Source organism: Vidua macroura, chromosome 8 (genome assembly GCF_024509145.1).
Source record: "Vidua macroura isolate BioBank_ID:100142 chromosome 8, ASM2450914v1, whole genome shotgun sequence".
Lineage (NCBI taxonomy): Eukaryota > Metazoa > Chordata > Aves > Passeriformes > Viduidae > Vidua > Vidua macroura.
In genome coordinates, this window is record NC_071578.1 from 3536330 (window position 1) to 3562497 (window position 26168).

Sequence of the window (26168 nt, forward strand, 5' to 3'; positions counted from 1 at the left end):
CAACCTCTGATTTAATTGTTTTGCTTCGGAAAATAGAAGGGATGGGGAAGGTTTCCAAGTGAGGAGAACTGCACTAAGAGAGAGTACACGTGCTTCATGATTTTTCATAAAGGATGAAAACTGTTGACTAACCTGAAAATACAGCAGGAAAGGTTCACTGTGGACTGAAAGGGCCTTTCTCTCAAAATGGTTTAAATAGAGAATTTCTGGTTGACACCAGTTTAGATTCTATAATGAGCTCAGCTGGAAATGGGTGGCAGACACGTTCCCATCCTACAGGAGCAGGAGATGGATGAGCCAACCTCCTCCTGCCTTCCCACTCTCATCAGGCACGGCATCCCAGAGATGTTGCCAGTAGCAACAATGAGCCTTTCACCTGCTCAAAGCTCTCTCCCCTCTGCTTGAGCTGCTTCCTGGGCCCTGCTCCTGCTGCCACCCAAGGCTCTGGGCCTCACACTCTGTCCTTGCTTCGTCACCAGTCCGTGGCTGGAGCTCCCTGGGGCTGGCATGGACCTGGACAAGGTGTCAGGGCACTGCACGGAATCACAGAACGTTTGAGCTGGAAGGGATCTTCAAAACCATCTTGTTCCACCCCCCCTGCCATGGTCAAGGACACCTTTCATCATCCCAGGTTGCTCCAAGCCCCATCCAGCCTGGCCTTGGGCACTTCCAGGGATCCAGGGGCAGCCACAGCTGCTCTGGGCACCCTGTGCCAGGGCCTGCCCACCCTCCCAGGGAACAATTCCTTCCCAACATCCCATCTAACCCTCAGGGTGAAGCCATTTCTCCTTGCCCTGTCACTCCAGGCTCACTCCAAAGTCCCTCTGCAGCTCTCCTGGAGCCCTTTCAGGCACTGAAAAGGGCTCCAAGGTCTCCCCAGAGCCTTTTTCTCTCCAGGCTGAACACCCCCATTGTGCTCAGCATGGAGGGGCACTGTGCTGTGGGGCAGCCCAGCAAAGCCAAGCCCCTGGTGTCAGGGTACAGGGAGCTGCATGATCATCTACCCCACCTGCTCCGGCGTGGATCAGCCCGTTAAAAATCAGGAGCTCCAAGAAGAGACTGAGTGAAGCTGCCCAAGGACTCAGTAACTCATCCATCCTCCTAGCCAAGGAGTCAGAGAGTACCAGGTCACACTCTGAGAACAAATGTCCACTTATCTGTCATCAGACACAAGCCAAGTGATGTGGGGACCTTACCTCACCCCAGCAGCTGAGCTTCAGTCTTGGTGTCTTCAAACAGATCCCATTCCCTGGGCTTCAAATACTTGTTGCTGTCACTGAGTGTTCTCTGAAGATTTAAGTAAAATCTAGAAAACAACATGAAAATCTAGAAAACAACACGAAATCTGCAGCTGGGATTTTTCAGCAAATAAAGGACATTAATAGTTTAAAACCCTCAAATTAAATAGTTTAAAATATTTTTAAAAAACCCTCGTTCCTTTTTAGGAGTGGGTTTTCAGAAGATGCTCTGCAGGGCTGCAGCCTCCCCCGAGGGCAGGCGGCCAAAGCCTTGCTGCAGAGAGCAGCTGTCGGGGCAGGCTGTGACTGAAGCGGGGGCAGGTCACGCAGGGCTGTGCAGATGGTGACAGCGCGTCGCGTTTCCCTGGCAGATCGGCTGCCAGAGCCTGCGCCGGGCGGGCAGCGCCGGGCGGGCACCTACGGTGGGTCACGGTGTGTCACGGTGTGCCACGGTGTGTCACAGTGTGTCACTGTGCCACAATGTGCCACGGTGTGCCACGGTGTGCCACAGTGTGCCACGGTGTGTCACGGTGTGTCACAGTGTGCCACGATGTGCCACGGTGTGCCACGGTGTGTCATGGTGTGCCACGGTGTGCTACGGTGTGCCACAGTGTGTCATGGTGTGTCACGGTGTGCCACGGTGTGTCATGGTGTGTCACGGTGTGTCATGGTGTGTCATGGTGTGCCACAGTGTGCCACAGTGTGTCATGGTGTGCCATGGTGTGCCACAGTGTTTCATGGTGTGTCATGGTGTGTCATGGTGTGTCACAGTGTGTCACAGTGTGCCACGATGTGCCACGGTGTGCCACGGTGTGCCACAGTGTGTCATGGTGTGCCACGGTGTGCCATGGTGTGTCACGGTGTGCCACGGTGAGCCATGGTGTGTCACGGTGTGTCACGGTGTGTCACGGTGTGCCACGGTGTGCCACAGTGTGTCATGGTGTGCCACGGTGTGCCACAGTGTGCCACGGTGTGCCACGGTGTGTCACGGTGTGTCACGGTGTGTCACAGTGTGTCACAGTGTGCCACAGTGTGTCACGGTGTGTCACGGTGTGCCACAGTGTGCCACGGTGTGTCACGGTGTGTCACGGTGTGTCACAGTGTGCCACAGTGTGTCACGGTGTGTCACGGTGTGTCACAGTGTGTCACAGTGTGTCACAGTGTGCCACAGTGTCCCACGGTGTGCCATGGTGTGCCACAGTGTGTCACGGTGTGTCACGGTGTGCCACAGTGTCCCACAGTGTGTCACGGTGTGTCACAGTGTGCCACGGTGTGTCACAGTGTGTCACAGTGTGCCACGATGTGCCACGGTGTCCCATAGTGTCCCGTGGTGTGTCACTGTGTGTCACGGTGTGCCGAAGTGCCCCACAGTGTCTCACAGTGTCCCAGAGTGTCTCACAGTGTCCCATGGTGTCCCACAGTGTCCCATGGTGTCTCACAGTGTCCCATGGTGTCTCACAGTGTCCCACAGTGTGCCCCAGTGTCCCACGGGTGGCTCTGTGCCCCTGCAGAGCCAGCTCCCAGGCAGCCCCCACGGCTTCTCCTGCATCCCAGCTCCCCTGTGATTCCATTTTTGGTGGAACTCTTCTGTGCCTTTCCTCTGCCCCCAGTGCAGCACCAGCTCTTCCCAAACACTGCTGGGTTTTCCTCAAGGTGTGATCCTTGCCTAAAACACCCTGAAATATGGATTCTGAAGGGCTGTTAAAAGTGCAGATCTCCTCTTCCAGCACCTGTGAAAAGTTGTGCTTGACTTCAGTACTTCTGCATTCTCTCACCTTCCCCTGAAAAAAAAACCTCTTTTTTTTTTTTTTGTTGTTGTTGTTCTGAATCCATTTCTGAAATGACAACTCTGAAAGACGTGAGTCAGTGCCTTTTGTAACTGCAACTGAAAAAAAAAAAAAAGAGTAGATTAAATATCTGCAGAGAAGTTTGCTGAAGCTAAAAGGACCTCAGCACAATAGCAGGTGTCAGTCTGCACGGGTATTTCTGGAAAAGGGAAAAGCACGGGGTGTTCAAATCAGAGACGTTGTGATTATCATTCCCCCCCACAATGACTGTGCAGTTACAGCTAAGAATTATCCAAAGGTATTGAAAATGATCATTGCCAAAAGCAGTAGGAATAAAGAAATGGTGAGGCAGAGCAGTGGAGGGTCTGGCTGTGCTTGCTCAGAACGTCCCAGATGGGGAGGCCCTGGTTGCTCACAAAAGCTGTGGCTGCCCCATCTGACTTTGTAGTGCCCTCAAATCAAACCTAACCATGAAATGGAAAAATAAAATCAAAACAGTTGTACTTAATGACAAAGACATGAGCCATGAAACAGAGAAAATTCTCTTGCAGCTGTAGAGAAGCCACGTGCTGTGAACTGCTGGCTACCAGGGGCTCGACACCAACCCAGTTCCCTTGCAGACAAGGGAGTTCTCAGATGTGATTCCCAAGGGCCAGGATGAATTAGCTGCAGTGGAGTTTCTAGGACAGCTAGATAAAGGGAATCACTCAGCTCTCCCTGCAGTGCTGGGTGTTACAAAGGTGCATTTCTGGGGTACAGGCTGTAACCTGTGCCAGCTTAAGCTGAAGATCAAAGCAATGCCACAGCTCTGCCTCATCTGCCCTGGTCACTCACTCCAGCTGCAGAGGGACTCTCTGCAGGACTGGGCCTGCCACTGGGAGCTGCTGGGCTCTGGAAACCACAGTTTGAGGGAGGCAAGCCCATCGAAAGCCTGGGGGTTTAATTCCACACCACCAACAAACATTCGGTTTGAAATTACCCTTCCCATGACACTGAAGGCCAAGGCTGATTTTTAAGCCTGGTAAAATCAATCTGCTTCCTCGGGAACACCAGCACAGAAGAAATGCCCAGGATGAGTCCCAGCCCCTGTCCCCATCGATTGCACACAGAGCACCCACACAAGCTGGAGAAATGATCTCTCACTGCTTGATAGTTTTTTATTGCTTCACCTGCTTTGAATTGCAAGTGCTTTGATAAATGAACTCAGAAGTTCCCCAGCTTCTCTGTTCCATGGGTGAACAGCTCAGTGGGAACTGCCAGAATTAACAGGGTGATTTTTCACAGCAGTGCTCACTGACTCCCTGCTAAAGCCTCGATGCCTTTTCCTGCTCCCTTATCCTTGCAAACTCCCTCCTCTTCCAGCAGCAAGGCATGGATACATTATACATTTTTGGGGATGGGCTCATTGGGTATAAAAGGATCGATTTAAGGATTTTTGTGCAAAATCAACAGCTCAGAAAGCAAACATTCCCTGGTAGCAGCCTTTGGAGAGCAGTTAAAAATGGGAATAGCAGTACTGGGCTTCGGCTTCGTGCATCCCTAATAGGGAAAGGCACTGTGGTTGGTCTTGCTGGGTTAAGATCCTTTAAATGTGCCAAAGCCAACAATTCACCTGGGTCTGGACAATCCACAACCATGTAAAAAATGGCAGAGCAAGGGCAAACCCCCCTCAGCCAGCAGGAACAGGTAAGAAACCTGCTAAAGTAACAGCCTTAATCCCACCAAAATGCCTGGATCAGGCATTTATAAGGATAACTGGCACATCCCTCATCCCACCCTAGCAGCACTTCAACTCCAGGATGGAGTGTGAGGGCTCTGTGCAGGAGTGGGCACTCCTGGGACCTCAGTCCCTTGTCCCTCTGCTCAGACTTTCTTCTCAATCTCTGTGCAGGGATTTATTGTAGGGCACTTGGAAATTGAAGTCAGGATCCAGGATTAGAAGAGCCCGGGGTCTCCCTTGCTGAAGGGGGTAGGAGTGTTCTCCTGTCCCTAATCCAGTTTGCACAGAGCAGGCAGATCCCGTGTGCAGCTGTGACACTGCTGGTGCAGTGCCCAATTCCCTCCTGTGTTCCCTGTTAAAATAACTGCCCGTGGTTCCCGGGGCTTCCTGCAGCACCCACCTGCCCTCAGGAGCAGGGATATCACATTCCTCACGTGTTCTGGGACTGCAGCAGGTCCATCAGGGACGCAAAGTGCAGCCGAGCGCTTCCGATGTCAGAGGAAAAGGAGGGACCTGCTCAACAGCACCTGCTGAAACCAAGGCTCCGTTGCTGTGGGAATTAAAACTCCCTCTCTGCACGGCTGATGCACTCACAGGATGTTCAGCTTCCTGTTCTTCCAGGTGTCCAGGCTGTATGAAATTTAACATCCCTGCTTTAAGGGTTACTGCTAACAAGCGACAGCTACTTCAGTGTGCCCGAAGTCAGCAGAGCACTCGCCTTCCTGCATGCCAAAACCTTGCATTGTTGGAGACAGTGAGCTTTAAACATTCCCTATCCTATGATCCAAACCTCTCTACAGGGTTAAGATAAAAACTTTGCTCAGCACCAAGCAGTGCCTTCTGTGCTACCTCTCAGCTGAGAACTCTGGCTGCTCAGGCTAAAAAGTTACAGCCACAGCATTTGGGTGATATCATCCTGTTTAAAGGACTTTTCCCTAAGTGCTGATGAGGAACATTTTATTTAAGATTACTTCATTTATGGCTAAAATTGGCTATTCATTATTAATATTACAGACTGCCAATGATCCCTGATCACAGCTACAGCAGCCTCTTGCTCTTGAAAATGTGTTAAAAATCACAAACTGCCACCAAAAGAATTGTTGGAACAATCCCCATGGTAGAAATGGGCCTTCTGAAGGGAAAACTTTCAGCAGTACTATTTTTCCTCCTTTGGAAAAAAAGTCACATTTGCCCAAAGCAAAATGTTGAGCAGGAAAATAAATTAGGTAGAAGTTTTTTAAAAGTGTTATAATGGAAGAATTTCAAAACACCTGTGTGTTTATTCTATTACTGACTTGTCTCTTGGGGCTTTTTAGATTTCCCTTCCTAACACCTTCTTCAATAAAGCCAGAGGAAATAAATACATGGCACACAAATCCACAAGAGGGGAACAACCAGCTCTTCTCCTCAATACCAGGTGAGTACTGAGAGCCCTGGTGCTGGCAGAGCCTGGAGCAGGGAACAACAGGATCTCAAGAGAGCTGGAAATAATTAAAGCAAACTCCTGCAGTGAACTGGAGTGGTGCAGAGCAGCAGCTTTCCCAGCCTTGGTGGCCTTGAGCTCCTTCTGCAGAGCTCAGCAGGCACCTCTCCCTAATAAGCCTGGAAAAGGCAATAAGGTGTTTTGTTTTCTCTGGATGATGCCTAGGGAAAAGACAAGCATGTGCAAGTTACCATCTTATTTAAAGGTCAGAAAGAGGAAAAAACTACTTTCCTAGGTGGAAAAAGCTCCTAGATTTCCACTGGCACACAGCCTGCTGCTGGATTTACTCCTGACCCACCCACACCACGAGCTGATGGGATTGTGATGATCCTTCTTTCCTGAAGGTAACTCTTACTGGATCCGGCTGACCTGCTCTGACATCCAGCTTCATCTGCAGGGCTTGCCCTGGGAAGTCGAGCCTGAAATTCTCTCAGAATAAGGAGAACAATCTCCCAGGCTGGAGCTCTGGTAAAGTGAGGTCTCCTGAACTTCTGCTCTCCCTGCCTTGGAAGCCTCTCTGCTCCCACCAGTGGGAATAACAGCGGCCGCTCCCAGAGGGGAATCCAGGTAATTTTGTTCACAGCAAAGGAATCTCCTTTTATCTCCTTTTTGGAACTTCAGCCAAGGTGCTGCTACACAATATAAGGCTATTTATAGGTAAGAATGAAAAGCAAGAAAACCCAGGAGTCAACAATTTGAACATTCTTGCTCATGGTTCCATGAGGTGTGACAGGTGTAGTGGTGAGAGTCTGCAGGAGCCCCCCAGGGGGACAAATGGGGATTTGAGCCACAGGATATTCCTTTCACTGTCCTAACCACAGGCTGGGACAGCTCACAGAATCCCAGCATGGTTTGGGTGGGAAGGGACCTTAAATCCCATCCAGTGTCACCCCTGCCATGGCAGGGACACCTTCCACTGTCCCAGGCTGCTCCAAGCCCTGTCCAGCCTGGCCTTGGGCACTGCCAGGGATCCAGGGGCAGCCACAGCTGCTCTGGGCACCCTGTGCCAGGGCCTGCCCACCCTCCCAGGGAATAATTCCTTCCCAATATCCCACTTAAATCTTCTCTCCTTCAGCTTAAAGCCATTCCCTGTGTCCTGTCCCTCCAGGCCCTTGCCCAAAGCCCCTCTCCAGCTCTCTTGGAGTCCCTTCAGGCACTGGAAGGTGCCCAAGTACTTAGCAGTTTACTAATGAAACTTTAATCAAATCCTGTTTTCTTCCCAAATCTGTAAGCTACAGAAGCAGAACTATAAAGGTACATGCCAATACCCCCACAAATCTAACATGACAGAGAAATGTATGTGTGAAACCACAGATATCAGAGAGAAAAGAGAAAGCCAGAGGAAGAGTCACCTGAAAGGAAGGCAGAAACCAACACCTTTTTAGCTGCTCTGCAGACTGCTCAGAGGCAGAACCAGGGAAGAACCGAGCAAAGCAAGCCTGTTATCAAAAAAAACCAAAAAAAAAAAAAACCCCCCAAAAAAATCCTTAAAATAAACTTTGCAGCACCAAAAAAAGCAAAAGTTTCAGACTGATTCTAGTTACATTCAGTGTACTCAGAAGCATCTTCCCACTTAACAGGAGTTTTATCAGTTTGCTTATCTTATCTTGATGCTGCACCAACAGTAACAGCTTCTCTTTACATTTTAACTCAGGACATGTCAGAGGCAGTGAAATGTCCCCAGAGATGCGAGACATGAACTCCAAACCTGCACAGTCGTGAATATGCCAAAATGAACAATGCTCACAAGTCTTTCTGCCAACATGTTCCATCCCATAAGCAAAGACAGGACTTGGAGACTCCCAGAGTGTCAATCCAAGCTAATTTCAGAAATATTTGATGATGCTTCCTTTCATAAGCATATGTGATAGTTCTAATTCATTGAGGCTTCCCATATGGTGCATCCCTGTTCTTCTTACTATCAACTGTCAGAGGGGGAATAAATTTGAAAATAAAGGAAACAGCAGTTACAGGTTTCCAGGAAACCAGGAAAACTCCAGGAAAACCAGGAAAACTCCAGGATTTGGAACAGAAGGACACAGAAGCCAATTTTCAGTAGCTTTTCCTCAGTGCTGCCTTCCTTTTAGAGGGAGGACACAGCTACAGGCCCTGCTCCTGGGAATCACCAACAGGGACTGTCCAGGAGTCAGACTGGAACACAGGTATGAAAGTCCTCAATTCAGGATTAAAGCTGCTCCCTGTGGCCTTCTGACAGATCTCAACCCACCATTGTTGTTTTTAACAGGACTGTCATGAAAACTGCAAAGTCTAAGCAGGTGTATTTTTGCCAGAATATTACCTACATTAAAAAAAAAAAAAAAAAGCCACACCCTTTGTTCTTATGAGTCAACAGTTCTGGTGAATGAAAATACCTGCAGGTAGGCACTGGCTGGAGGGCACGATGACACACCATGGAAAACCAAGCAGAACTTTTCACATTTTTTGTTAAATAACCCCAGAATTCAAGGATCTTGTATAAATGTGTGTCAGGCATGGAATGGTCCCTCTGCCACATCCCCTCAGTCCCCCAAGCAGACCAGCCTGAACAAACCACTTCAGTGAGCTCCTCCACCAACGTGGCACCTGACAAGCATTAAAATCTATGGTAGGATTAAATAAGATTTTATTGTCACATTTAACTGCTTTCTCAGAGATGTACATTTTGCAGGTTTCTGTGCAGAATAAAAATGAAGAGGGTGGCTGCCAACCTGTCAGTTCTGATTCCAGCATCGACACGTCCACACCTGAGCCACAGGTGCTCACAGGTGGTGACTCCACAGCAAGGACTCTGTTCCAGGGATTGCAACACTCCAAAACAAAAATCCATCCAGTTAAGGCTAATGAGAACAATGTCAAATAGTTAAAACCAGAGCACTTGATGTTTTAAAGATGGAACAACTCAGTAGAAGAGTGGCAATTTTAACATCTCATTTTTTTCCCCAAGTTATTTTGCTTAATTTAGTTCAGGTAAGGAGAGGGTAATGAACAGACTTTTGCCTAAGGATATGATCCAGAAGACTAAAATTTCAGTGAGTAAATTTGAGATATTTAAAATTTTTAAGCAACTGCTTTGCTGTTCTGGGTACAAATCAAAGAAGTGGCTATTGATACCTCAAAGTGATAAATGCTGCAGATAACCTCATCTTAAAATGTGTATTTTCTCATTTACACATCAGGGATAAAGTCCAAGAATACAAACTTCTTAGTGGCACAATTTCACATATTTTGGGCAACGTTAGCATACAAGCAGTACTTAAATAAAAGTAAGTGCATCCAAACATGAAATTCTCTAAATATACCACACTTCATTTATCCCAAACGGCAGTTTTCTGACAAGAGCTGCAATTCAAATTAAAATAATCATTTACATGTTTCACCCAGAGGAAAAGAGGTAATAAACCCAGGGGACTCTCCAAACAATCTTCTCCTACCCTATCCCCTATTTATCACATAAAATAACTCATCTAGAAGCGTAAATCCAATACTCAGATGCAAATAAAATGCAAGTAGCAGTCTCTGATGTTTGCAATTTGCAGACTCCAAAGTCCAATCATGATGGAATTTACTACTTCTGTCGGTCATTTACTCCTGTATGTGCACTTCATATTTATGCTAAAAGAACGCATGAGACAATAAATGAGGCTAGTGTGGCGTAAAGTCATTGTAAACCCAGTGAAACCAGAATAATTCTATTTATGACATTCATCTGGATGATTTACCAGGCATCCCACCCCCCCAACATCCTTTACAGAAAAAAAGGCAACCATCAGTTGAAGTGAGACACATTCTGTTTGTAAAAAAGGTCAAACAAACCCCTCCTCTGATGAGGGCATGCCCACAGAAGGAGGCTGACCACATCTTTTCCAATCAGGCTTCTCAGAATTATCAAAATTTCTTTGCTTGCAAAGGCCAATTTGGCTTACCATAGAAAGCTATTCGGAAGGCGGCTGATATATTTATTATTCCCTTTCAAAAATTAAAATTCAAGGCATGATAGTGCAAGAGGTAAGTTTTGATTTGAGAACATTATCTGTAGACTAACTGTGCTTAGTTACTACATCCCAATTTATTGTCTTAAAGAAAATATGGCAACAAAAGCTACAAGATCTCTATAAATTTCATTTTGCCTAAATTTACCAGTACATCCATGAACCTCATCAGTATTAGTACAACTTGATTATCCTAATGATTCCATTATAAAACTTGCAAAATGTATCACAAGGTGAATAAACCATCTAGTGCAAGTCTTCTACATTTCGTGTGCACAGTAATCCTGTGTAGTTCATTTCCTCCGGGTTAAATCCCCAAAGTCTCTCGGTAACAATTATGAAAAAAACAGTCTCACGTGGATTTTTTCTGGTTTTGCCCCCTATCAAATCTGAGAAGTTTGAGTGTTCCTGGAATCACCGTCGGGGTGTGCAGAAGGTCGTGACTCCCTTGTCTGTGAGTATTCACTGTCAGAGGACTCTGTGGGTTCAAGCAAATTCTCATAATCACTGTCTTCTGATTCGTCAACATTGTCAGCGAGCGCTCTTTGGGAAGATGGCATGGATGCTCCATTGCCAGAATATTTCAATCCTGCAGTTGTGGAAACATAACTGGAAGAACCAACAGCCTGAGGCCGAGGCATGAAGATGCTGCTGCTCTCCAGGAGCCCGGGGCTGCCAGAACTGTCTTGAGTGCTTGTGTTGAAATCCGAGTACGGCGGGGGAGGATCGGAGACGTCGGAATCTTCAAGTGTGCAGCCTTCCACAGCAAACCCAGTGTAGGACATTCGGGGAACAAACATGGGCTCCACGTTATCTGTTGGCATTTGCCTATTTAAAATTGCCTGCTGCATTCCTACAAAGCAAAGAACAGGAGGTACTTAATGCTTTCTTGGCAACGTGCTCCACATACCTGAGCTGCGACCACCTCGCCTGCCCTTCTTTCTTTCTGCTTGTCATCAAATGCTCATCCCTGGCTCTGCTTTCCAACTCCAGCACTGGATCCTGTCCTCTCAGTCTGCTCTACTCACCTTTCATACCCCTGATTTTAGGTCAATACACTACCCCTGACCATCACATCAAATCTTAACACTGCATCCTACTCTTTGAGCACAACAAACTCCCCTAAATTTAGCAGTGCAGCCTGAACCTCATCAGGATCAGCACAGCTCAATTATCCCAGTGATCCCATTTCAAACCCAAAATGAGTCAGAAAGCAAATAAACTGTCCAAGTGCAAACATGCTACACTTTCATGTGCACAGTCATCCTGTACAGATCATTTCATCCAGTTTAAGCTCCCAAAAAACACAGCTACAGGATGTTTCCACAGCTTGTTGCTGTTTCCCTCTCATCTTTTCTCTGTATTTTTCAGCTCCTTCTCACATCAAAAAGCACCTGTGTTAGGGCTCAACCTGCCTGTTCCTCTCTATCCGTGTCTTATTCAGCAAAACTCAACTCGCTACTCATCCATAATTGATATTTGAAATTGTATCTTAAAAGTATCACTTTGTACTTTCTCTTTCAATGCCCCCTGTGCTAGGGGACAATCTCATAACACCTGCAAAGAAATCACCCTGTCTTCTTCCCTCAAATTATTATTTTAATAACTGCACTCACATTAAACATTTAAATGATGGAATTACAGCTGGGAGTGTAGCAGGGCATCAGAACAGGAATGTGAAAATCATCTCAAATGAGCTGATTTGGAAAATAATTTGAGGAAGATGTGCACAGGAATAATGAACTGCAAAAGCTGCAAAATGAGGAACACTTGCATCCTTCTGCAGAAAAGAAACTTGATTTATGTAAACTATAAATCAATATGCATGAGGTGTGCTCAGCTGTGGAGATACAGGTATGTATCATTTCATTGTAGTTGTTAACAATACAACCAGAATGTATGTAACTATGAACACCACAGTTTAAAAAATAGGGAAAACTGGAGAAACCCTACAAAACACAAGGACTCGTCAGAGATCTAATAATCATGATCTAAGAGGAAAGGCTGGAATAACTGGGATTAGGAGGGAAGACTGAAGAAAGCATTTTATTCTTAAATGTGTCTAAGAGGCTGCTGCAGAAAGGTACATTTGAGTACTGTACAGTAGACACAAGGAAAGACTTCCTGGCAGGAAGTTTTGTTAAGCACTGGGAGACACTGAAGTTTCTGACAGGTTCCTAAGGGGTTATTAACCAACAAACCTGCCAGAATTGACACTGGAATGTGTAAGGTGAGGGACACAATGGGAGAAACCCCACATGGAGGGTGAGAGTTCCTTTAACCAAGCCACTGAGATGTCTCTTGGGAATAAAAGGAGCACATTCCCTCAAGTGGCTACATAACAGCTCTCCATTTCTGAGCCACAACAGGAGAACTGCAGTGGGAGATCTCCTGGCATCTGGGAAGTGCACAGCACTCACCAAAGCCTGGAACATCCTGCTACTTGTACAGAACTATTTCAGTGATCTGGCAACTGCAGTCTCAACTGCCTTTCATAATGGAGTGTTTAAGTCATAACCTGTTAACCCAAGGTTTGTAGGAACACCAAGCTCTCACACAACACTCCCACAGGAATTGGAATCAAACTCTCCCTTTTCCTCACTAAAACCAAGGAAATTCTCGCAGCATTGAGCAAGTGAGGGAACAGAAGGCCAGATTCAGTAATTAACTACTCACATCTAAAAATACTGCAGAGCTCCAAGCTGCATGTTTTCGTGTTTCAGCCCTCTCACATGATTCTCTGCTCTGGCATCAATTCTCAGTCCAGCATTTGCATCTCCCTGGTAGTACCCAGAGTTGAGCACTGACTGCTCTTCCTTCTCCTCCCCCAGCTTTTCCCATCTGTGCTGGGATCAGCTCCAGTCACACTAAATACCCACCTCTGCTTCCCCATAGTAGCAGCTCCCTGCCTACTTCATCTACAGCCAAGCAGGAAACAGCAGTGACTCATTTACTTCCACCTTTCAAATGGTCCTGGGCTAATCCTGGCTCTGTCACCTTTTTGAGGTTCAGAGAAAGAAGAACTTGTGCTGACAGATCAAACTGTGCACCAAAATGCTCATGTGATAACACTACCTTGCTGCCTGGAGAAAATTAAAATACCAGTCACAGCAGCAGCAGGCCCATAGCAGAGTTTAGGGTGTTCACCCACCTAAACCATCTTTTTGTCACACACTGCTTTAGGTAACAGGACACAGAAATAATAAAAAACACCTCGTAGCTAAAATGACAAAATTTCATTATTTGCTTATCTTTTCAAAACATGGCTAAAAAGAGGCAGTGTTTGCTGAAATGTGTAATTTGCTTATGAATTATTTAGGTTTTCATCTTGCTTCCCATTTGCCTATTCTCTGCCCTACTCTCTACCTTCAGTCTTCCCTTGCACTCACAAATTCAATTAGATCAGCAACGCCTCTTTGGAAGGAGCCAAGTGCTTCACAAAACTTATCTGCTGCTAACCAAAGTCTCCTGAGGCCACACTCAGTTTTTAGGAAGGAGGGACAGTGTGGCAATCAGCCAAATGTGCTCACACAGCCGTGCTCACTGACTCAGGAAATTATGGAGCAACAAAATAAGATGAACAACACCTACAAAGATTTACTTCAACACTGAGAAGTGGTATTTCAGTGCTGAACATCTTTACCACTAAGTCAGCAAATGGGAGTGGGAATAAGGACTTTATAAAATCATGGATAGCTCCTGGCCTGTGGGCACAGAACCTTGTTTCTTTACTTCAAAAAGAATCTCTCCAGTATTTAGCTTTTTTTTTTTTTCCCCAATTTTCTTTTCCTACAACTGATCTTTTCCTGTGTTATTTCCAGAACTGACTTGCTCATTCTTTCTGTACAGTGTTGTCTCTCCTATATTTTAAGCTTGCTAACACTGGATGATTCCAGCAGAAATACTTGCAACACACACTTTCACAGCTCAGGTGTCATTCAACACAAATCCATCATATTGCCCTTCCCACTGGGATGTTTTTCCCCATGAGTAAACAATTACTTTAATTCCACAAAACATTTTCTCCTCACAGCATCTGCTTCTGAACAAAAAAAAAAAAAAGGTAAATAAAGGGCAACTTACTTATTTCTTGTTCTTTTTCATTCTTCTTTTGTGTGATTTGCCTTTTTAACTTGTTTACATCAGCTTGAAAAGATTCAACAACACGTTCACTTTTTTCTACATCTATACATACTGCCTGGGAGAAAAATGTAAGGCATGCTAAGATTGGGCAAAAATATAGGAAATAGTTTCAGGACAACATTAATAAAGCTACTACCAGACAAGAAACCATTGAAGCACAAAACTAAAAGCAGGATTTAACTGCAGCAGAAATACTCAGCCTCAAGATTGTTTTCTTTACTGGCTGTTGCTGCATTATAGGAAAATAATTTCCAAATAATGCATCGTGACAGAAGATCTGTAGTAAGATCCAAAGTTGGTTAGTGTCCCATCCCTGGAAATGTTCAGGATGGATGAGATTTGGAGCAGCCTGGGACTGTGGAAGGTGTCCCTGCCATGGCAGGAGGTGGAATGAGATGAGCTTTAAGGTCCCCTCCCACCCAAAGCATTCTGTGATTCTATGAAATTAAATATTGGTCATGATCACTCCCAGGGATGCTGATTCCACCACTGTCCTGAACAGCCTGTTCCAATGCCTGACAGACCTCTCAGGGAAAAAATTGTTCCTAATCTCCAACCTAAACCTCCCCTGGTGCAACTTGAGGTAGTTTCTTCTCCTCCTGTCACTTGGAGAAGAGAGCAACAATGTCTCCCCTCAGCCTCCTTTTCTCCAGGCTAAAGAAGCCCATTTCCATTTTTCCAGACAGCAATTGAAACAACAGCAGGAGCACAGAGGACAGTCGTGCTCCTGGCAAGAACAGCATTACAGAACAATGCCATTAGCTAATGGACACAGCTCTGTAGAGAAATGTTCCTATTCCCTGAAGCTGCCTGGAAGTGTCTGCCTTACCCACTGTCCAAAGGAGGTTGGAAGGTGCAACTTGCCAGTGAGAAAGAGCAGCTGCCCCTGTGCAGGCAGGTGCAGGGGATGGTTGGAGGGATTTCTCCTTGTTCCCTGCTCAGGAGCCAAGCAGCAGAGCTGAGCTGGAGCAGAGACACGAATCCCCCCAGGGCAGATGTAAAGGGAAAGCCTGGGAACAAGCTGTGACTCCAGCACAATTAGCAGCTGTGAGAGCTCCCCGGGCAGCACAGCTCCACTGCTCTTCACACAGGACAAGCTGTGAACTGACAAGCTCACAATGAGCAGAGCTGACACTCCAGGCTTTTTCAGATGCTTTGGCACATTTGGAGCAGGATTCACTCATGCTCCACACAAAATGTTCACAAGTTTTAACTAACAGATGGTGCTCTGCTCATGCTCCATACCCAGAGCCAGGAGTCATTTTTAAACCTCTGCAAATCCCTACAGCCTTCAGCAGGGCTTCTCTTCACTGCAAACCCTTAAAAATGACTAACACCTCCCATAAATCACTAAGTATTAAATCATTTACTTGCAAAAGAGAAAAAAAAAATTGGTGCTATTTGTACCAACCACTTTCACAGAAGCCACTGCAAATGCTCACATTAAATAAAAACTGAAACATTTAATTTTCAAGTCTTATTTTCCTACAGTTCATGATAATTGCCTATGAGCTCTAAAAATCTCCATCTCCTCCACTGCAGCTTTAACCAAAGGATGAATAAAAGATGCCACATATATACAGACCAATATGGAGTAAAGGATGTTACCTGTACTTTTTCCTGAAGTGCATTATAAACCTGATAGATAGCCCTGATGTCCTTCATCACTCCATCTTTGTCAAAAAAATCAGTACTAAAAATGAAAACAAAGCAGGAATCATTAGAGAGAAAAGACAATACAGGTTTCTAGCTCATGCTGTCTTTGAATTCCTGTTAAGCAGTCTATCACTGCATTTTTAAAATGTATCTTATTGTTAAATATGCTATTTTAGCAATAGCATCTTGCTAAAAATGTACCATACTGTCATAAACAAAAATTTGGACAGCAGCATATTCAATACCAAAATTCCTTCTGGAACAATAAAGTCTCATTTGAATGAGATTAAACTTCTGCCAAAATCTTTCAGCTTGTATAATTTCATTGTTAACAGCCAGAAAAGCTACTTGGAATTTATGGCATTTAATTGAAAATACTTAAGAAAAACATCAAGAATTCAATGCTTCTCAGGCAGAGTTCAAGTGCACACAGAATTCCTTGGGGAGGTAGGTGGTGGGTGGAAATCAAGTCAGAAGCTTCCAGCCAGAAGGATCCCAGCATGGACTGGCCACACCAACTCTGCTTTTCTGAAAAGTGCACCAAGTTCCCTTGGTTCTTCTAAAAGATCCAATTCTAACCAGGAAAAAAAGCACACTGGGAACTGACCACTCTCCTCCAGAACTGGTTTTCTGCTGCTCAACATGCACATTTGTGGTATTCTCTGTGAGGTACAGAGAGTAGAGCTTCATGACTACTTCATTTAAAAAGGGAAAGTCCTTACCCGTGTTCCTTAATAACTTTGGCATAATTCTGAGAAGTATTTGGCACTGAAGAAACTTTGTATTCCTGCTGGCTAGTGTTGCCTAGATTAGGAATAGTAAGTGACACCCTTTGATTATACCTGCAGAGAAAGTTCAGAAAGATTTTTTAATTCATTTGAAGAAGATTCTTTACAAAAGCCTCGATATTATCCCATCCCTCTGATGATCAGAACTCATCTAATTTTAAAGCTTCTGCATTAGGTTTGTTATAAAAGTAGCTGAATATTGCAAGTTGTGTTCAAAAAAAAAAAATGCAGGATCAAAACCCCTTAATATAGAGCTACCTCTACACCTCCAAGAACCTTTATAATGTGCAAACTACCAGAGATATATTCAGATCCACTAGAATAAACATGGTAGTGACATCTGATGTCTCTTAAAATAAAAAAAAAAAAATAAGGGTTTTTTTTTGCCTGATGATATAGAGATTGAAAAGATTTTTTTTTGTTCACCCTTATTTTAATTTATAAGTTATTTGCACAAAAAAACCCTCAAAATAAAACCAAATCCATCATCCAAGACATTGGAGAAACAAAAAGCTTTCTTTAAGTGCAATTGTACAAAGTCCTAAATATTTTAAGGAATAGCAGTAAAAAGCAGAACAAAGAATGAGGACTGGTTCATTGACAGAGTTTGCTTACCTTCTGTTTGGTCTAAAAAGCACATATTCTAAAGCATGTGTTGAGTTATTTGCAGTGGAAATGAAGCTGAAGAGAAGGAAGACGAGGTCAGGCACTCCAAGGATGTGTGTCAGCTGTTTATGAATGATGTGCTCTCTGTATGACATCTGCTGCTGAGTGTTTCTCCTAAATCTGTACCATCCAATAACGTTCTGTAATCAAAGTACATCAGGAAAAACCCACAGTGTTACCTGAGAGACACAGATTTACCTTCTGAGAATAAAGGGGCTGATATTGTGGTATCACCATTACCCAAAAGCTTTAGAACAACGAAAGAAACTGAATTCCTCAAGATCTGAGTTTGAGATGGTCAATAGAGCCCTACACTTTTGGAGAGCTACACTTAAATCCTTTGCATTTCTTCAGGGAAATTAGACACTGATCCCAGTTTAATCTAAGCACCACAAATCCAACAACTTCTGTACAGAATAAGCTCTGGATCAAAACAAACCATCAGATTTGTGAAGGAAAGTATTTATTCTAGTTAACTACCTTTTTTTTCTATTTGTTTTCCAAACCCACTCCTTCTAATGCCTACAACAGCAGGAAAAGATAGAAAACTTACTTTTCTTCTGTCTTTGAGAATCCTGTCCAAACTCTCCTCATTAACTTTGCCTGCATAGTCATAAAAGCTTGAACAAAAAGGAAGAGAGAAAGGTAAGTAGACAGTTTATACACACATATTATACATAAAGTAAATAATTTATACTTTGAGTGTTCTACAAGCAGATGGCATTCTAGACAATACAAAGCAATTCCAGAGCCTTACTTTTACCAACAGAAATGCACTGTGCAATTTTATTTTGACCAGCATTCTGTAAAACCCTGCTTTGATAATCAGAAGCCTACCACAGCAGAAGAAATGAAAGCAGGGCCATTTTAAATGCAACTCCAAATCAATTTCTTGAGCTCCAATCCTATCACTGCACTCACATGGCTGGATCCTTGAAGCCAAAAGAGTCAGAAATAATTCAAAGTATCATGGTCTTTTTCAATTGGTTCTGTTTCCACAGCTGAACCCAAACCCTGACACGTTATTTTGTGGACATGACGGATTTAGGAATTTATAAATCTACCTGTGTAGATAGGTTTAGGTATTCAGGTAGATCAGAGTGCATGATACAAGGAAAAACATTTGAAAATAGATTCCTCCTTGGTCTCTTTCAAGAGCTAACACTAACACCTAAAGCAGTGCAGCAAAACACTCTAGTTTAGAGGTCTGTGACTTCAACTTTTTGGGGGTGGGGTAGAAAAACACCAAATCCTGAGCTTGGTGCTTGGTTGGTAAATAAGGGTGGAAATACCATTTGCTTCAAGGTGTAAGTTGTTGGGAAGACTCAGACTATGACTAATGACAAATTTGAGACACTATGTTATATATGCACAAATTTTTCAATTCATGTTTGCAATATTTATTTATAATCCTGGTGGATATCCAACTCTTTCTCTGTCTGTGCTTTATCTCCATGTGTGAAGTCTGCAGCATTTAAATCCCTGAGTTAAGAGTACCCTCTCTGTAATTACCAGCCAGCAAGTGACTGACTGCAGCTTTTCTCTTTAATGCAACCAATGTCAATCATAATGTCTAAGCTACTGTGTCTTCTTAATTGCCTGGAAATCTCTCAAGATGAGAGGAGATTAATTGGGAATTCCTTCTCAAAAGGAATTCTAGACAGCACTTTAGAAGCCAACACTGTGTAACAAGTGAAGACTATAGAGAAAATTTACATGTACATAGATAGAAGCTGTTAAATAGAATGTATTAGCCCCATATTTAATTTAAATTCTGGAGTTCAGAAGATCAGAAGGCAAAAATAACTAGAAAGCTGAAAATTTTACAATAATTAGTTGGTGCATGTTGGTACCACTAAGCACAAACCAACTTGTAAACCCAGCAGGTTACCAGGGCTGGGGCACACAGGGGATGCTGTGACCCACCAGGCCCAGGCAGAGCCAGCCTAGACTACAACAATTTAAACTGATTTTGACATTCATCCTCATCATCAGAGTGATATGAGCTCACCCGACTGCTGCCCTACCTCCAGCAGCTACACCAGATGGAAATCCAAAGAGATTGAGAAATAAACCTCTTCCAAGCTACACTACAACTGTAAACTCCTATTTTGTCATGGTTGGTGCAGTGTGTTTCTGTAAAACCAACACTGGTAGGACATTTGAAATGCTAATATATTGCAGGGAGCTCCCTATTTTCATATTCTGCAGCCACCACAGCAAGACAACAAAAGAAGCTTACCTAAAGAGTTTTGAACAAGGCTCATGGTTATGGATTTCTGCAACAACAAACAAACAAAAAAAAGTGACATATGTCCAACTGCTCCAGGCAAAGAGAAATTACAGTGGCATATCTTGCATGAACTTTCCACATCAGAGGTACTGAGCAAGAAACATCCGTGTCAGACCACACACTGCCCTTACTGCCTCAACACTTGATGACACAGCACCATACACAGAAAACTGCCTTCACTTCATAATTTGACCTTTTACATAGAAAAGTATTTCAATAAGCAAGGCATACACTTGCTCAGATGCACAGAGATTTATCTGAGCCTCAAAAACACACTTTTGATACTATTTGATAGTTACAAACTCCTCACAAAGGCATTTCTGATTGCTGTTTTCTTTTTTCCTACACCTTTCCACAACAGCTTACTTGCATCCATATGCATTGTTTATTACAGCAGCAAGGAATAAAAAGGGATGGGGAAGGGAATCACTGAAATATTATACATTGTAGTGTTTAAAGAGGCAAGGCAAACAGAATCTCTAATGAGCAAAGAGGCTAAAACCAATTTCAAAACATTTAGCTGCACTTTATAATTCTGTTATATGAAATATTAAAAATCAGGGCAATGTTTTTTCATTGAAAAGGTTGTGATACATGCTAAGATGCTTATTTAATCAGCAAAGGTTGTAACATGTCAGCATGTTACAGGAGAGTGAGAAAAGAGTAAAAATCCAATTTTACATTGTCTTTCCAACACCAAGCATGACTTATTTTTTAGGGGCTTGGAGCAACCTGCTCTAGTGGAAGGTGTCCCTGCCCATGGCAGGAGGTGGAACAAGATGGGGTTTAAGGTCCCTTCCAACCCAAACCACTCTGGGATTCTGTGACCACGCAGCACAAATATTTCCAGCTCCAGCAGCAGAGCCCCACTGGAGTTCAGCAGGAACTTTGTTCAGGCTCTGCCTCCCTGCAGTGATTCCCCACCTGCTGCTCAGGGCTGCCATCCCAGCAGAGGCACCAGGATGGATCACACTCCCAAGAACAGGAGCCAGCAACATCCACATCTCAGCACATTTGGTGTCTATCAAAACAAGGCCCTGAGCACCCATTCCAGGCATGCTGCCTGACAAACTGCACATTCTCACTGGCAAGATCTCCTCAGGAGCTGCTGTTAAAATTACTGACTCCTGTATTTGATATAAAATTGTATCAACTCTAATATTTTCACACCATCATGCAGGCATCTGTGGAAACAATCTGCTAACAAAGCCTGTAAGTACAATTATTGCAGCTTAGACCAATTCCTTCCAGCAAATACATTGACTGCAATTATGTTCTTGGTTCTTGGGTGATGATGTTGCTACACAGACCTTGTGTTTTGAAACAGGAAACAAGAATCCTCCTGCTCAGACCCCATGAAGCAGCCAACATTTTAAATTTAAGGTTTACACATTGACTTATTTTTATACATATATATGTATGTAGTACACACACTATGTACACACACACATATTTAAACACCACCACTAAGGAGACACAAAAGAAAGTGAAAAGTCATCTGTGACAGCAGTGCCACAAAACTGTCAATCTTGTGAGCTGAACTGGCAGTCCAAGAGTTAACTTTGATGAATAAATATTGAAGTAAAAATGGCAAATAAAAAAAAATATCCAGCAGGTCTTCAGGAGTGGGTGATTTCCATTCTCACAAAGTCACTGTAACCAATAATATGACAAAAGGCTGATTTAAAAAAAGCAATTTTTAACACCACAAACACTTGGTTTAGGAAACCAGGCCAAGGCTGCAGGTGGTGACATCACTGCCAACAATAACCAAGATCAGTGACCACTGAAGAGCAAGGTCTAATTTAAAAACCTAAAAATGACTGGCTCTGTCAGTTTTGTCTGAACACACAGAGCCATCAGCAACACTCTGATAGATGCAAACACAAAAAATGCTATGCCTTTATCTTCTGTAATTTGGCTCATAACTGACACTTCCCAGTCAATTTACCACCCATGTTCTCTTAGGAATAAGCAGGACAGGAAACTACTGAACCTTCTGGAGCCCAGAGCACAAAACCATCACCACTGCAAGGTGGGAAATCTCTTGGGATGTGGCATGGTACCACTGCACATGTTCAATCCAGAGCTGTGTGTGTTTTCACTGAGCTTTATGTATGCCCTGCTTTGCTATCTGGGATCACAGCCACAAAGCCAGGTATTTAAGGAGGTTTAAATCTATTTTAACAGCTGGTTATGTATCCAGAAACGAAAAGGCAGTTTCTTTCAGGGCTTTCCTATTTTCTATAAACCAAACATGCAACAGCTTCTCACTCATGTCTAAAAAATCTCCTTCAACCAACACTTAACAGCAAGATCTTTGATCTTTGCTCAGTTTACACAACACAGCTGTACAGAACTTGTACTTATCAACAAATTGTCTGACAAATATTCCTTGTCCAGTCCTGCTGTGACAGTTTATGATGTCACCAACTCCCAGTCATCCACCCAAACCTGCTACTGAAAATCTGCCCCTTGCAGTACCAGTAAATCAAGCAATGAATTAATTTCATTTTGAACACATACTGTATTTAGGCAACTGTATCAAGCAGGAAATTCCCCACAGACAAATATATTAAAGAAATAATTTTTCCTCCATAAAAGGAGGTGCATGAAACCTCTGTAACTTGCAAAGATTTGTTTCTTTTCTTCACATCTCGACCATAAACACACCGAAACTGTGGCAAACATGATCCTGGAAGTCTGACACACCCTGTGATGCTCTCACAAGAGAAGCAATTCTCCATGAAACCTCCTGAAAACATGAAACCTGAGCAGTGCCTGTTTCAGAACAACTCAAAGTCATATCACTTACCTATCACTTGTAGAAATTCAGTGTTGCTGATCTGTGAATCACTAATGCTGAAAGTCTCTTCTTGTCTCACCTCCCCCAGCAGAAATCCTTCCTGCAATTTTAAAACAAAAGGATTAAAAATAGAAAAAAAAAAAAAATCCACTATATGCAGTTGTTTACTGTAACTTTCTTAGCTTCAAACTGAATCAAAGATGAAGTTTGAAAGACACATCTGAGCTGCAGTGGGTAGAAACTGCCCTGAGGTTTTACCAAAGCTGGTTTTCTGCTTTGCCAGCATCCTTTTACAACACTACAGGGATGGGCTGTCCAGAATGAACACTCTACACAAAACCCACACAAGCAAACACATCACAAAAAGGGAGGGCTCTGCCCCAGCCCCAAATACAGGGGGAAAAGAAGGAGGCCTGAGCACCATGCTGCTCTGCTCCAGCAAAGCCAAGGGAAGAGGAGCTCAAACCTGCAGGCACTTAGCCAAATTTCAGTGTGGAGACTGGGCTGGACCCTGACCAACACCAGGGACTGCAAAACCCAGAAGGCAATTTAAAAGTAAGGCAATTTTAAGGTGTATTAATTTTATTCTCCATCCCTACCCAAAATGAAGAAGGAGATTGAGCTGGAATCGGGAGGTTTTGGCACAAGGTGCAGAGGAAAAGAGCAAGCTCAGGCTAAAAACGAGCCAACAAAGCCGAGCGATTCGGGAACACCCCGGCTCTGCACTGCGCCCGCGGCCGGTCGCAGCTGCTGGAAAAGCGCTCCTGCAGCTTTAGCAGGAGCGTTTTCCTCCCACAGCCCGCGTCCTGCGGGAGCCCCACCCCGCGGGGAGCACCCCGGGCACCCCACAGCCCGCCCAGGCACCCCACATCCCGGGAACAGCCCGGACATCCCAAGGGAAGCACCCCGGGCACCCCACAGCCCGCCCAGGCACCCCACATCCCGGGAACAGCCCGGTATCCCAAGGGAAGCATCCCGGGGAACAGCTCGGAATCCCAAGGAGAGCACCCCTGGTACCCCACATCCCGGGAACAGCTCGGACATCCCAAGGGGAGCATCCCGGGGAACAGCTCGGAATCCCAAGGAGAGCACCCCTGGTACCCCACATCCCGGGAACAGCTCGGAATCCCAAGGAGAGTACCCCTGGTACCCCACATCCCGGGGGCAGCATCCCGCGGACCCCACATCCCACTCCGACACCCCACACCCCACCCAGACGCCCCACATCCCGGGAGCAGCATCCTGGAGACCCCACACTGCGGGAGAAGCACGCCGGGCACCCCACATCCCGGGGAGCAGCCGGGACACCCCACATCCTACCCGGGGAGGAGCAGACCGGGCAGCTCATATCCCGGGTACCCCGCGGAGCATCCGGGGCACCCCACACGCCGGACACCCCACATCCCGCGGAGAGCCGCCCGGACGCCCCGCATCCCGCCCAGACACCCCACATCCCGCCCCGCTGTGTCCGTCTGGGGCCGCCCCCGCCCGCTGTGACCCGCGGCCGGGCCCCACCGGCGGCGGCGCGGCCTGGAAGCTCCGCAGCGCAGCCGCCGGCCGGTGTGCAGCGTGAGGGAGCCCCGCGAGGCCGAGGCGGCGGCGGGGGACACGTACGTGGTCGGCGCTGCTGTTGGCGCTGCAGTAGCACACGGAGCTGAAGGTGTAGCCGGAGATGGACGCCGCCATGACGGACACACCGCCGCCGACGCCGCCACGGCGCACGCGCGCCGGACGCACGCTCGCTTCCGGCGGCGCCGCGGGGCGTCATGGGGAGTGTAGTCCCGGAGGGGGGGCAGTGGGGTACCCGCATGGGAAGGGGGGAAACTGTGGGAGCAGTTGGACCACTGAGTTTGGAACAGACCCCCGAGCCCATCGAGCCCAACCTGTGACCGATCACCAGCTGGTCACCCAGCCCAGAGCACTGAGTGACACGTCCAGGGGTTCCTTGGACACCTCCAGGGGTGGAGACTCCTTGCCCTTTCCCAGCCTTTAACAATCTCTTCCACAAAGACATTCCTGCTGGTGTCCACCCTGAGCTGCCCTGGCCCAGCCTGGGGCCGTTCCCTCTCCTCCTGTCCCTGTTCCCTGGAGCACAGCCCGACCCCCCCGGCTGTCCCCTCCTGGCAGGAGCTGTGCAGAGCCACAAGGTCCCCCCTGATCCCCCTTTTCTCCAGGCTGAGCCCCTTCCCAGCTCCCCCAGCCTCTCCTGGGGCTCCAGCCCCTTCCCCAGCTCCAGCCCCTCCATGTCTGTCTCGTCGTGAGGAACACTGATGTGCTGGAGCTTGTCCTGAGGAGGCCACAAAGGCGATGAGGGAGATGGAGCCCCTCTGCTCTGGGACAGCCTGGAGAGCTTGGGGGGCTCCCCTGGAGAGGAGAAGCTCCAGGGAGAGCTCAGAGCCCTGCCAGGGCCTGAAGGGGCTCCAGGAGAGCTGGAGAGGGACTGGGGACAAGGCATGGAGGGACAGGACACAGGGAATGGCTCCCACTGCCATTCCCACTGGCAGGGATGGATATTGGGAAGAAATGCCGCGGTCCACACACACGGAGCTGTACAGTGCAGCAGTGCTGTTTATCACTCTCATTTTCTTATTAAAACACCTTGCAATAAACCTTCTGAGAGCAACAACGTCTGTGACATTTGCAACGAATAAATATAGAAAAGAATAAACAGTTCTTTTTAAATATTGCGCTGATTTTCATGGAATCACGGTGCGGTTTGAATTGGAAGGGGCCGTTTAATTCCAAGCCCTGCCAAGGGCAGTGGCACCTTGCACAGACCCGGCGGCTCCACGCCCCATCCAAGCCGGCCTTGGACACTGCCAGGATGGGATTTTAGGTGACCGCAGGGATTAGGAAATGTGAAAAAATGTGTATTTTATGATTGGCTCTTCGCAAATAATAAATTGACTACTATATGTATTATGGGGGGTTACTTTGTAATACTGTATTAATCCTTTTTAACTAGTGTGTTAAATATAGTTTTAGGTTATAACATAATGTTGAAATAGAAACCCTGCGATGTAAGATATTTTTTTACTAGTTCAAGAAAAGGGATGAGATAATCAAGAAACTCTTCGCACAGAGATAACAGCGACGAAACCTGAAGAGTTACAGCCTCCTTATTGGAAAAGACAAACATCCTTCCACCTTCTCTCCGTCTTTATGGATCCAGCAGGATTAAGGGGAAGAAGTTGACAAAAACCAGAAAAATTCTTCATTTGCAAGGAATTTGTGCATCATGTATGAGATATATGAACATGCAACAGGCTGTTGCTTTTAAGGGTTATTCCTTTGTTCGCAAGGCATGGTTTTGGCAGCTCGGTGCCCAAAAACATCCGGACGTCCGTAATTCTTTGCTTTTCGTTGTCTCCTAGTGCCCTAATCCTCACTGTCCAAATTTTTATTGCTCTAAATTTATTACTATTTTTTTAATAGCTATTTTACTACTAATAAACTTTTTAAAAAAAAAAAAACGAGAAGCGATCGGTGTTTTTCACAGGAAACGCTAGGAACCGCGGCAGGTTTCGGAGCGGGCCGCGCTCCCCTCACGGCCGGATCAGCGAGCCCGGGCTCCTCCCGCTCCGCCCGCAGCGCTCGCT

The 26168-nt window shown here is 45.6% G+C and overlaps 1 protein-coding gene across 1 annotated transcript; it reads right to left on the reverse strand.

Annotated features, from left to right (window-relative positions):
• Positions 1–8834: 8834 nt before the first annotated feature.
• On the reverse strand, positions 8835–24290 carry ABRAXAS2 (abraxas 2, BRISC complex subunit). Its single transcript, XM_053984113.1, has 9 exons — positions 24184–24290; positions 22579–22669; positions 19713–19749; positions 18024–18090; positions 17420–17610; positions 16739–16858; positions 15969–16053; positions 14301–14415; positions 8835–11070 (listed from the first exon to the last, which is right to left on the reverse strand). Exons 1-9 carry the CDS (start codon positions 24253–24255, stop codon positions 10601–10603), a joined length of 1248 nt encoding a protein of 415 aa, XP_053840088.1. The 5' UTR covers positions 24256–24290; the 3' UTR covers positions 8835–10600.
• Between the last annotated feature and the right edge of the window lie 1878 nt (positions 24291–26168).

Excerpts from the sequence above, each read along its gene's own strand:
- ABRAXAS2 (XM_053984113.1), bottom strand. The coding sequence starts at position 24,255 with ATGGCGGCGTCCATCTCCGGCTACACCTTCAGCTCCGTGTGCTACTGC. Across the intron at positions 19,750-22,578 it reads TGAATTTCTACAAGTGATAG|AAATCCATAACCATGAGCCT; the intron begins GTAAGTGATATG and ends TTGTTGTTGCAG. Across the intron at positions 16,054-16,738 it reads AAAGTTATTAAGGAACACGG|TACTGATTTTTTTGACAAAG; the intron begins GTAAGGACTTTC and ends TTTCATTTTTAG.